The sequence below is a fragment of the Leptonychotes weddellii genome, chromosome 6 (genome assembly GCF_054177405.1).
Source record: "Leptonychotes weddellii isolate Sample4059 chromosome 6, ASM5417740v2, whole genome shotgun sequence".
In the NCBI taxonomy this organism is placed as follows: domain Eukaryota; kingdom Metazoa; phylum Chordata; class Mammalia; order Carnivora; family Phocidae; genus Leptonychotes; species Leptonychotes weddellii.
In genome coordinates this window covers 102,903,535-102,915,937 of record NC_138374.1, presented here as the reverse complement: position 1 = coordinate 102,915,937, position 12,403 = coordinate 102,903,535, and the positions used below count along the sequence as shown (strand labels likewise).

Below are 12,403 nucleotides of genomic sequence, written 5' to 3'. Positions count from 1 at the left end.
ACTTAGGTAAAATTTGCTGGGCTTTGCTCTGAATAACAGTAACACATTTTTATGCTGGCAGGAAACATTTTTATGCTGGCAAACCGTCTACTCTCTCTCCCCAGCTGCAGGCTAAGATTGACGGGCTGACCTTGAAAGAGAGTTCGGCTGGGGTAAAATGAAACATGTTGCAACATGTCCCCCCACGAGGACTCTTGCCCCGCTTGCTTTCCCAAACTGCACCAGAAAGGAGGATCCTTATTTCTTAGTTGCACCTGGTAACTTGACGCCGGCTGACACCTTTCTACTGTTTATTTCCAATGTCTCAATTTTCCACTCTTCTAAAGGGCTTAGTGTCATCTGAAAGCTTGGCACTTTCGCTCTGTGCCCAGGGCTGCAGATGACTGATAAAAACATTAAATAAAACCCATCTTAGTTCCAATCTCTACATAATGCTCACTATTTAAATGACTCCATTCAAAGAAGTGCCTGTTTTCCTCTACTCTTTTGTTTCTTCTGTCTGAACTACTTCCTTCCCTTGGACAAAACTCATCTCTTCCAGTTCCAGTGTGTCTTAGCTGTCTCAGGGCAAGGGAGGGGAAGATGGGCAAGGGTCTCTGGAAGTTTAAACAAATCCTATCTATGGGCTCTGCCATGTCTGCCTGCTTGGTTCACCTAAACCCATCCCAGCACCTCAGGAAGAGTCAGGCTCTGTCAATGGGCAAAGTGTGACAATAGGCAAAGTCCCCTTACTTCCTTGGTTCTGCTTCTTCATATGTAAAATGAAGCAACTGGTCTCTGTAATGTGTGATGTTCTGTACTTAGATATAAACTATGATTCTAGTAAAGCTTGATCTGCCTTGATAGAAGGCGAACTATACTTTCTCAAATAGACCACGTTTACTTATGATTTTGGTGACTTTTTCTCTTTTGGCCAAAGAACATTTGGTACCTTTCTTCTGGATGGAACCATTTATGAATGAGGCAGATGCTGAAAGCAATAGGGAGAGGAAATCTGGAAAATCTGAGCTACATCTCCATAACTGAAAGTACAGGGCCATGTAATCTAGCACCCTGGAGTGATCTTACACAGAAACAAAGTTTTCAAATGAGGGCTTAAGGGAAATGATCCTCCCATATCCAGCTACAGTCTCCAGTAGGTAGCCAAAGTGTTAAGACAGTTAGATGCCGAGTGGCATTAAAACCGACTGGGCCAATGAAAAGGTATGGGTTGACCCAAGTACCAAGAAGTCCTTCAAGTTATACGGACAGGGGCCACAGTCTAAATGCCTACAGGACCAGTCAGGTCACAGGAAGGAGTAAATGTTGTCCACTCTAACACTATGGGCAGGGTGAGAAGTGGGACAAACTGCAGAGCATACGCCTATACGTAAGGCATCCAAATTCAATTTTTTTAAAAAAATTTTTTTTAAAAAATGTCCAGGTGAAACAAAACCTACTGGGAGACCAGAATCCACCCTCATGGCACCAGTTTACCACCTGTCACCTCACAGGAATGTTAGCTGTCTGGATTTCTTTTTTGATACTTCAGCAAAAATTAAACCCCCCTGTTACGCTGGGGAGTATGGGGACATATGGACAGATGTATTTCGCTGGCAACGTAACATAAAAGATTCAATTTATTTGATGGATGAAATCTCTACTTATTAGTAATAAAACCTGTGTTAGAAAAACAATCCTTTATCAGAGGATAATAACAGTGCCCATTCATAGGTTCTGGGGAGGACTAAAAAAGATAATCGTTGAAGATACTTAGCGCAGCACCTAGCACATAAATGCTGGCCAGTGTCATTATTACTGTTATTAAATTATATCAGGTGATGGAATGCAAACCAGATTCTTGCAGAGAACCCCACAGAGGAGGTCTGGAAGTCTGGTATGGGGTCAGACAAGAGCGCTACTACCATAAGGCACAACGAAGGATTCTGTGCTTTCCAGATCCTGCTGCTGCTCAGGCACTGTGGTTCTCCATGATGTTGAAAACATGACATCTGTGACTTCCCCCCCCCTTTCCACACCCATTCAACCCCAACCTAAGGTCCCAGCCCTGAGAGTCCAGGAAAAAGGTAGAGCAAAGGATTCTAAAACCTTTACTCCCCGTTTCCCTCTCCTCCCAAGATTTTCAAAAGCCCATTTGAAACTAACACACCACTGGCAATCCCACCCATTATAATGATACCCCTACAAATCCTAAGAATCCTTCATAAGGAAGTGGATGTCTTTAAAAAATTCATAAAGCATAGCTGGCATGCTCTGACATGACCACACACCTCTTCCCATAGCTTCTGTTTGTTTTCCCATTTCCACCCCTCAGCTAAAGGTAAACACTGCTGTGTGGGATCTTCAGGTTCTACTCAGCTTTTGAAAAAAAAAAAAAAAAAAAAAGAATATGCTAAAATTTGAGTCCATGCTCTATTCTAAATCTTTAATATTCCCTGGGTCGATTGTGGAATCTCTCAGTGTTCTGCAATGTAACTCTGATAAAGAACTATTTGGAATCAACGACTGAGTGAATGAACAAATGAATAAATTTATCTTTGGAAAGCAAGAAATACACAAAGACCGCTAATATTACCCTTGCTTAAGAAATTAGGTTATTTTCGGGGCGCCTGGTGGCTCAGTTGGTTAAGCGACTGCCTTCAGCTCAGGTCATGATCCTGGAGTCCCGGGATCGAGTCCCGCATCGGGCTCCCTGCTCGGCGGGGAGTCTGCTTCTCCCTCTGACCCTCCCCCCTCTCATGTGCTCTCTCTCATTCTCTCTCTCTGAAATAAATAAATAAAATCTTTAAAAAAAAAAAAAAGAAATTAGGTTATTTTCAAAATGGCTTATTAGGAACCCGTTATTTGTTTGCTTTTGAAAAGTTCAGGATAGATCATCAAATACCGGTAAACACACCTTAACCATAGGATTACAAATGAGATTATTTCAACACTTTAAAAGCAAAGGCTTTTTGAGGTATACTACTTCACCTGTTTTGGGGAAACTCTGCTTTACTCATGATTAAGACATACATAAGTATACCTTGCTTTACAAATGGTAAAAATGAGACGTCACAGCTTCTTTTGAAATATGAATGACACTGATGTATTTCCTTTTGAAAATCTCATTTTTCGGGGCACCTGGGTGGCTCAGTCAGTTAAGTGTCTGCCTTCAGGTTCAGGTCATGATCCCGGGGTCCTGGCGTTGAACCCTGAGACTGCTTCTCCCTCTCCCTCTGCTCTCCTCCAACCGCCCCCCCCCCGCTGGTGTTCTCTCTCTCTCAAATCTTAAAAAAAAGAAAGAAAGAAAGAAAGAAATTCTCATTTTTCCATGCATTATAGGACACCTACAATGAATAATGTCAAGTGATATTACTAAAATATACTGAATTTTTATCACTATTTGTTTTCTCTCCCTTAAAGGGAAAGAATAAAAAAACCACACAGATTATGTTTGAGGGTTAACTTCACTTTGTCTATACTTTGTTGTTCTAATGGTAGTAGGTTGCCTAAATAGCTAACAACCTCCCTGCAGGTCTTGCAAACTGTATCTTTTTCCTGGAGCAGGGGGGTTAGGGAGTGGGACAGGAAGCCGCCCCATGCATTGCGAAGACTCCAACAATCAAGTAGGGGGCCAAGGTGTACCCTTGATTTAATTAAGAAACATATAAACTTTGCAGAGTCATCTTCACAGTAAAATATGAAGAAATCCTAGTTGAGGAATGAGATACGCCAATCAATCAGCTTCCCTAAAGGAAATTAAATTGATTTTATAACAGCTCCCTGACTGCGCAGGATTTTCCCGTGAGTCAGGTCCAGGAGCTGAAATGGTTACCAGGGCCACGTTTTTATTTTCATATTTGCATAGACAGCAAAAATTTTATTTTTGTTCCATAGCAGGTTTTTTGTTTTGTTTTATTTTTTGCTTTTTCTCTTTGATCACGCCCATAACAGTAGACTCAGATCCACCCATAACTGAGAGCAAATTCTAAGGCAACATCAAAACAAGAAGAAGAGAATGAACAGAGATGGAAGTAAGGAGGCTCTCCGGGGGGAGGACTGGCAACATAATTCAGAGAGTCTAGTGAAAAACAAAAATGCAGGATCCATGGTTCCAAAATTATTAAGAATCTTAAGAGGGCCACAGCAGAGCATGAAACCAAGTGCAGGGCTTTCTGAGCTCAGAGCTGGGCAACTAACTGCCCAGGTCCCAGGCCCATGAGGCCTGACTGTGCAAGACACTTGCCAGGCTCTCGGGGTTCCTCCAGAACAGTGGGAAAGCCTTCCCCAGGAAGTAGGGTCAGCAGTGTAAGCTTTCAGGGCAAACTCAAACAGCAATAAATCACATACATGGAAATGAAATAACTGCTTGGAGACACAGCTCTTTGCAAAGAGGGGGATTATGAAGATCTGTCCGTTCTTACACTCTGCCTGGCTAGCAAAATGCCTGACACAGAAGAGGTGCCCAATAACGGCTGAAATGCAAAATAATGCAAATGGAAGCTAACATTTTCATCAACTAATCCTCGTTTGGGGAGCAGTTCTTCCCTTGGAGACTGCTCTGCTCTTCCTAAACATTGTCCTCTCCTCTCCTCAATACATCACCCACTCAGAATAATGTTTAAGGTTAAATCCTAGGAGAGTAGTAGCAAGGGCATCTTATAATATCTAAAATATCTGGCAGAAACAACTCCGTTCTCAGCCATCAACAGAGAGAGAGAGAGAAAGAGAGAGAAAACAAGTTCCCATTCACCAGCTGGAGTGGGCCAGGAAGAAGAGCTGCCATTCTCAGCCAATTATATTATCTACGGGGGACTCATGCTGAATCTTTTAAGTCTGAGTTGAAGGGAGTCCCTATTTCCCAGCCCACGGGTAAACTTTAAATAGCCATTAAAATGACATTTCAAAATAATAAAAGAACTCAAAGAACCAGAGAAACAAAATAAATGGTGTTGTAAAAGGAAATGGAAACATTACCATAATTAGAGCTTTTAAAAGAGACACTTTAAACAGTGGTTGAACGCTGACTTGTTTACAATCGCACTCAAGCACATTGCATCGGTATTTACGAGAAAGGAGAGAGGAAGAGAGCTTTTGTAAGGGTCACTGGAACTACTTCCTGAAACCTAGTTAAAAACAAAACAGAAAACAACAACAACAAAAAAAAACCAAAACACCATTCTGGCCTTCAAAGGGATATAAGGATTCATCTAATCTGGCTTTGCCATCAACATGCCATAGGCCCAAATACGTAACTGGAGGAAAAGAGCTCCCATCAGAGTCTACACACGTAATAACTTAACTCCCTTGTCACTCACCATCACGAAAAAATGCACTTACGCTCTTGATGAGACCTCAATGGTGCGGTTTTCAATGTGGGCGTTTATTCCCAGTTAGTGAAATGACACCCTGTCCATAAGTTCTTCCCAGACAGGAACTTCATTTAACATAGAACACTATACGGGCCCAAGCAGAGATGAAGTTCTTTTTAAGTCCTTCTGATAATAACTGGCAGGTGCACCTCACAGGCTAGAATTCAGCCTCATCATCCAGTACTTGAGAGAAGGTGGAAGACAGACAGAAGAACCCGTGAGCCTAAAAAGGAGGGAGCCCCACGAAGGCCGAAGTGCAGAAAACATAGAGGAAGCACCCACTTGACAGAGGGAGCTTGGAACAGGGCCCACCGCCCTGGAGTGGCCGCCAGATGCACCAGATGTGCTAAGACTGTCCCTGGCAAGGGGAGTGACTGTGCTGGCTAGAGCGAGGGCTTTGCTTCTGCACAGTTCTCGCCACTAGGAGGGCAGAGAGCCCCACCTGAACGGGCAGGCTACAGACCTGTCCTGGACAAGACGGAAAGGCTATTGGACTTCATTAGGACAAGCAGAAGCTCCTTGGCACCGAGCAAACGTACCATTCACCACGGAGTGATGCAAAGACAAACGTGTTTTGGTAGGAGGAAAACATCCGAGAATTAAAAATTTTAGAAACTGTGGCATACGGTCAGTAACTAACACTTTGAAACCTAAATTCACCCTGAAAAAAATTTAGTCTCTTCGAAGTGTTCTCTTTAGTACTGAAAAAACTAAGGAGGAACTTCCTCACTGGAGGAAGACTTGGAAAAACCCCAACTCTTAACTAGAAGCAGTAACCTCGGCCAGCTTTCTGGCTTTCCCTTGCTATTATAAAGTATCCTTCTGTTTGACGGAGGATTTCTCCACCTCTCACCAACCATCTTTTTTCTTTCTGTGTCCAGAAAAATCTGAAAACCCTGTGTTTATACTGAGCCCGTTGCTATGCAAATCATTAAAACACATTACAAAAATCTTTCCTTTGAGTCAGGAGGAGAACATAATGGGGAAAGAGGAATCGCTAGCAGGAGTCCCTTTGCTGAACAGAGTAGCTGGCAAAAAGGAACAGAAGAAGCAAAGCAACGTGGAAAAAATTATGGCGGTCCCATCCCTTGAGTCATTTTAACCAGAGTGGGAAAACTGACATTTTCACAGCCCCAAGGTAATGCATCTTACAGTTTGGAGTACGGTTAACAAACCCTGGTCTTATCTCTTTAATTCCTATGGTTTCATGACTCATCTTCCATCTGTCTACTAGTGTGTTCTTTGTATCAGCTTTTTCACACTTCTGTAAGAATATCAAGAGATTTTTTTTTTTCCTTCTATGGGTACTCCTTTGTGTATTCTCCTTTTGATATCTTTTGTCTTCTTGTTCAATTATCACCTAAAGGTAGGGCCTGAATTGTCCATTTCTTCTCCAACTCAATCACAGTATGTTGGTTGGCAGATTTCCTTCTCTTATGAAGAGATTTGTTTTTCAAAAGTCATATCCAGGAGATGAGATGAAACACAGTATGTCAAAATGAATGTCAAAAAAAGCAGAGCTTCTCAGTTTTCTAATTTCAAAAAGCCGGGCCTGATAATTTTCATAAACCAATCACTTTCTGAGATAGTTTACAATCAACATCATTCTCAAATTTTTGTTGTGTTGTTCCTAGTATTCTATTAACCTGCAAGTTTTCAAGGGTGGGATTGTCTGGGGACAAGAGACGAGATACACAACTTTTAAATATATGTTCCTTCCACTGCTATGTGTCTCGATATATGTGGGTTCACATACACCCACCCCCCAAAACAACTAGAGTACTCATTTGAAACTCTGTCCTTATTCAGAAAGAAGAAATGGCTGGGCCCTACTAATGCCATAGAACCTGTTTTATTCTCAAAGAGAAGTAGCCAAACCATTGCAAACATGTGTTGGGTGAAAAGAAGTTTGGCTGGCTCCAGACAAAGGCTTATTTTTTAAGCACAGATGGTTGAATGGCTGCCTCCTCCAAACGGGTTGCCCACAATCAAAGACAGATTCCTATTTCTAATCTATGCAAATATCTTACTCTGCGGGGCATCGCAAAGACTAACTGTTTTTTGTCAGAGTGGCAGATCCCAGGTGCTCAGAGATGCCAAAGCACAGCTCCACCTGAGATGCCTGGTAACTGGGATAACAGCGAATGGCTGAAGAGTTAGTCACTAACCAGCTCCTAATGAATGTTGTCGGGGCCTTCTGTGAAACATTCCTCTGGAATCCTGCCCTAACACCACTGCTTCTTCCTTGGCTGCCCTGCCTGGAAGACGGTTTCAGTATTCATTTCGGACCCCGATGCTTCTAAAACCTCCCAAGAAGGCTCAGATTCCCAAAAGCTCCTAATGACCATTAGTAGCATTCTTCACCTTGAGTTCAGCTCATTTATTGGTCTCTAACACCAAACCCAGGAACCGTGAGCATTTTAAAATGGCATTCTGGCCAAACCAGGTCTCCTTTGTACTCTTATCTAGTCCATACGCCCACAACCCAGGGTACATCTCATGAATCACACCTGGGTCACTTCCCAAGTATATGCCATTCTCTCTCTCTCTCTTTCTTTCCCCATCAATTTTCCTTTCTGTACTTAACACTTTTCTTTCTTATTTCCTCATCTCCCCAGCTAGTCTTTCACTTGCTCTGACATCCCTTGGCACATTCCAGTTTTTGGGCTCCTTGGAGCAACAAAAATTTCTGCAACGCTGGGGAAAAAAAAAACCAAACAAACAAAAACCCACAACTCCTCACGCTAACCTAGCTCCTAACTTAAACGTCTTTTGCCATAAAGAGAGGGTTGTGTCTTACATCTATACAGTTTAGTTCTGTGTTTAAGTCTAAAAACGTCCTTCAAGTTTTATTTTCTTTGTTAGTTTTTCTGATCAAAGGACAGTAACAGAGTTCGCTTCAAAATCCTGGGTTGGAAAAGACTTCATTCACTCCTTACCAAAACACATGAAATGAACCAAACTAACTGAGCAAAAAAGAAATTCTAAAGAAAAACGAAAGAAGTCCTTCCTGATCTCCAGTCTCAACCCCTATCATCATAATTCTTACATCAATTTTTGAGATTTAAACACTTTCTGTGTCAGCTTGTGAATGCAAATATTGACAGTCAAATAACCTGGCATGAAAGTCTACTTGCCTGGAAAATCTAAAATTGTAAAGAGCTTTAGAGGTTAACTAATTTGTTAATTACTGAGTCTGGATGAATATCAGAACCACCTGAAGAATATTGTTTATTTTAAACAATATAGTCTCCTAATCCCCAGCCCTAGACATTCCAATTCAGACTTCTGTTACAGCCCTAGAATCACATTTATAGTAAATGCTCCCAGTAACTGTGATCTAGCAGGCCCTAGTCAGTCTGAGAACTACTCATCTAGTCCAACACCCAACCCAATATGGTGGTCTCCCATCTATCCACTCAATGCCACAGCACTATAAACCAGGGCACTCACCCCTTCAGAAGTCTGCTTGTTCCACATTTTTACAGTTTTAATCATTAGAAACAGTGTTCCTGAGTTGAGTCATATAACCAAAGTCTTTCAATTCCTTGCACTTCACTTATTATGGGCCCAAATTTTGTGCTCCAGAGTTAACACAAAATCCCCTCCCCACAAGTCTTCAAATTTCCAGGGAAAGCTACTGCACTCTTGCAAGTCTTCATTTTTCTAAGCTTTATCAACCTGTTTTAGCTTCATAAAGCACAACTGCTGAGTCCCTCACCAGTTACTTTAACTGCTCTTCCTCAACAATAGACCTTACAGAGTAAGTATGTCCAGAGTAGCAACACTTTGTTTTTTTTTACAGACTGAACTTTGCCTGATAGGCATTAATTTACGGTCCGTGTTTCATCCTTGTTACCCACTGCCTTGCATTTCACAGTCTGAGAGCTGCGAATCAGCAAGGACTTAACCTAATGCTGTTAGGTTAAGTACCCTGTGGTAGAGTACTCAATGAGGATTCAGAAGCCAGGGAAAACTGTCCCATTCTGAAGAGTTAATAACTTCTTGCACGGAAAGGAACCTGCGTAAGTGAACAAACTTGAAAATGGTGCACGACATCCAGCCAAGGGCTTCAAATGAATGACACCTGGAAGACCGAACACGGGTTTTCTGGATCAGGCTGTGAGCTATTTCATGGCCTCTGCTGACAGAAATTCCACCTAGTTAACAATAGTTTTTGATTAAAAAAAAAAAAAAAAAGATGGAAACTATCACCGTAAAATGTATACAAAAATTTGAAGTGCATCCTTGTTTTAAAAGTTTAAAATCTAAGAAACTACACATGCAATAGTCAAGGACAACACTGCTCCTTCCTTCTCGATATGTCACTAGCATCGCTTGCCAGGTACTCTGAATGCCATCATCTACGTACAAGGTGAAAAACTGAGGGTTAATTTAATTCCCTTTATCACCAGAAAGAACCATTTGATGAGGAGATATGCCCCCTCTGCATAATTTAATGGAAAACTCTTACCAATAAGGGAACTATACTAACACCAACCAACACCAAGTGTTTCATTCATGGAACTGCAGACTTAGCAGAACTTGAGAAACATATGCAAATCCATCACTTTACAGATGAGCGAAAAGTACCATTTCAAAGATGGCAGGTGGTTTCTTCCAGGCAAAACAGCCAATGAGCAGGAGGGGAGGACCAATCCGAGGTCTCCTCTCTACCGATGGCTTCCTGTCCCTTCTTATGTGACCGTGGACAAGTAAAACTCTCGCCCTCTAGACATTCTCCTCAACTCTGCTCCCATCTTTAGTTACCTTCTCAATCCTCAAATCCAAAGTCTGATGCTACATTTTGCTTGGGAGCATTTTAAGGGAAAGAGTAGACCAGACAAATATGAGGTGGTTAATTCTTTATTAAATTCTGGCACATCTATTTTACCCACAGTCTCCAACTGATACTTCTATGCTGCTGGACACCATATTCAACTGCCTCAGGATCACTGCTACCTTACAGCATCACAGGGAACGACCGGGGTTATGAGCACCATGGATTCGAACCACATTTCTAAAGCTGCAAAGCAACCGTAACAATCCCCAACTGCTCCACCCTCTCCCCGACTGCACACACCTACACGTACACACCCCTCAATCAACCTGCTCATCGACTTCATCTGAAGCCCCACAATTAACACACCCTTATACGGAACACAGGGGAAAAAAAGGCACCTACCTTGTGGCCTCTTGCTGAAGCCATGACACATTTGGCACATAGAACATGACTCCGAAGAAAAGCAGAGGCTCATTAGCAAATTTGTCCAGATGTTTCTTCAGAGGTTTCTCCAGCTCCACCCATCGTGCTTGCTGGCTCTTGCTGAGAAACCAAAGGCCAAAGTAGTGCGTCTAGATAAAAGGGTAAAATAGCATCAGTTTATGCTTATAAGGGGTACCCCACGACTGCACAGGAAAACAACACTCCAGCACCTTATGTCACGTTTGGTTCTCCAGCTCATACACGAGGATCCAGCTTTTACTTTCTAACTTTGGGACAAGCTCAAAGAAAACACATGCACACAATCTACACTGAGTATCTGATGCAGGATTCATACCCATGGTTACTGTTTGACCACATGGGTACTGATGCACCTATGTTTGGTAAAGGGGGGTGAGTGCAGGGTGGGGGCCGTGTTGGCTTTTTTCCTACGCTCCCAAGGCTGACTTTCCTGTGCCTTCTGAATGCCTCAGGATCTCACGTGGAACATGCTGGCAAAGGCAAACACAGTTCTTGCACCTGCTGCAAAGTAACTTATTAGTCAACTCCTAGGACAAAACCTTCTGCCAGCTGAAGGCTTCCACACTGTAGACTATTTCCACACGCAGTAGCAGGGCTTAAAAGAAAACTGATTCACTCATTTTGAGTTTTAATGAACCACTTTGAAAAACATCAGCCTCCACCACGTCATTATACATGAACTACAGCAAATCTCTCCCACACATCAAGCTCTGAGAATGGAAGGATGTCTTCACAGCTGCCACAGAAGCCCCTGGTGACTGTTCTTGGCAGACCATGGTGGGATTTGATAGATAAAAGTGAGATTTTCACCCTTAGACCTGGAGCCTCAACCAGTTTAGTTTTGAACAACGTGCTAAATGATTAAAACAGGTACTTTTATGCATCCAATCCTGTCTTTACATTAATTCGTGCTAGGATTTCAGGATTAGCACAACAATCACCAAAAAATAGATCACTGCTTTTGAAATATTCTTTTATATTTCAATTAGAGCTCAGAACGGTTTACAGCACACCTGGAAATCTGCCTTCAAAAGAATGTTTTCATTGCGATGTCTAATTTCCAAAGGCATTCTTGTGCCGATGTTCCCACTGCAGCTGGCTGTCTCCTCAATGAGACCACAGATCAATCCCTGCCACAGCCCTACCAAAATCTGTAATAAAAGTTTTGACTCTGACTTCACTAGAAAACCAGACATGTCCTTGCTTATAAAGCTACCGACCCACATACTCTACAGGATATTTTCAAATGCATGTGTCTTCAGATGAGAACAAGGATTTCACCAACCGCTCCATGATGTTCTAAAGGGCAAGTTCACAGCAGGAATCTATGCATTTCTCGAGCAACAGAATGCCAACCAACAGAGCCAAGGTTCTATTTCCATCAGCTTGGACCAATTGCTTGAGCAAATTCTGACCCTATCATTCACTTTCCAACTTCAGGGAGTCTGTTAGCTATTCCAGTGTGATGGGTGGTGTAGAGGAAATGAAATGTGGCTGAACAGAAGGAAAACAGGCTATGAAGTCCGTTCATCTCCCAGTGTTTGCACTCACTGTCTTAATAGCTCCATACAAGTTGCTGAGCCTCCAGAGTGTCAAAGCTTTCTCATCTGTAAGATGGGGAGGACGCTTACAGCCATCGCCCACAGGCTGTGAGAAGCATAAATGAGATCTTGTCTTAAACCATGCGCACGGCACAGGTTAATAACTCCTTCAATAATGGAGCTTTCTGGGGCGCCTGGGTGGCTCAGTTGGTTAAGCGACTGCCTTCAGCTCAGGTCATGATCCCAGGGTCCTGGGATCGAGTCCC

At 42.5% G+C, this 12,403-nt stretch overlaps 1 protein-coding gene across 3 annotated transcripts in view; it reads right to left on the bottom strand.

The window, feature by feature from the left end:
- Positions 1-12,403, bottom strand: part of PTPN14 (protein tyrosine phosphatase non-receptor type 14) — a 192,844-nt gene that overhangs the window by 83,130 nt on the left and 97,311 nt on the right. For all 3 annotated transcript variants that reach the window (XM_081824800.1, XM_081824801.1, XM_081824799.1), the window contains exon 3: positions 10,537-10,706. In XM_081824800.1, the coding sequence (XP_081680926.1) occupies positions 10,537-10,706 (170 nt within the window). The remainder of the gene's footprint in view (positions 1-10,536; positions 10,707-12,403) is intronic.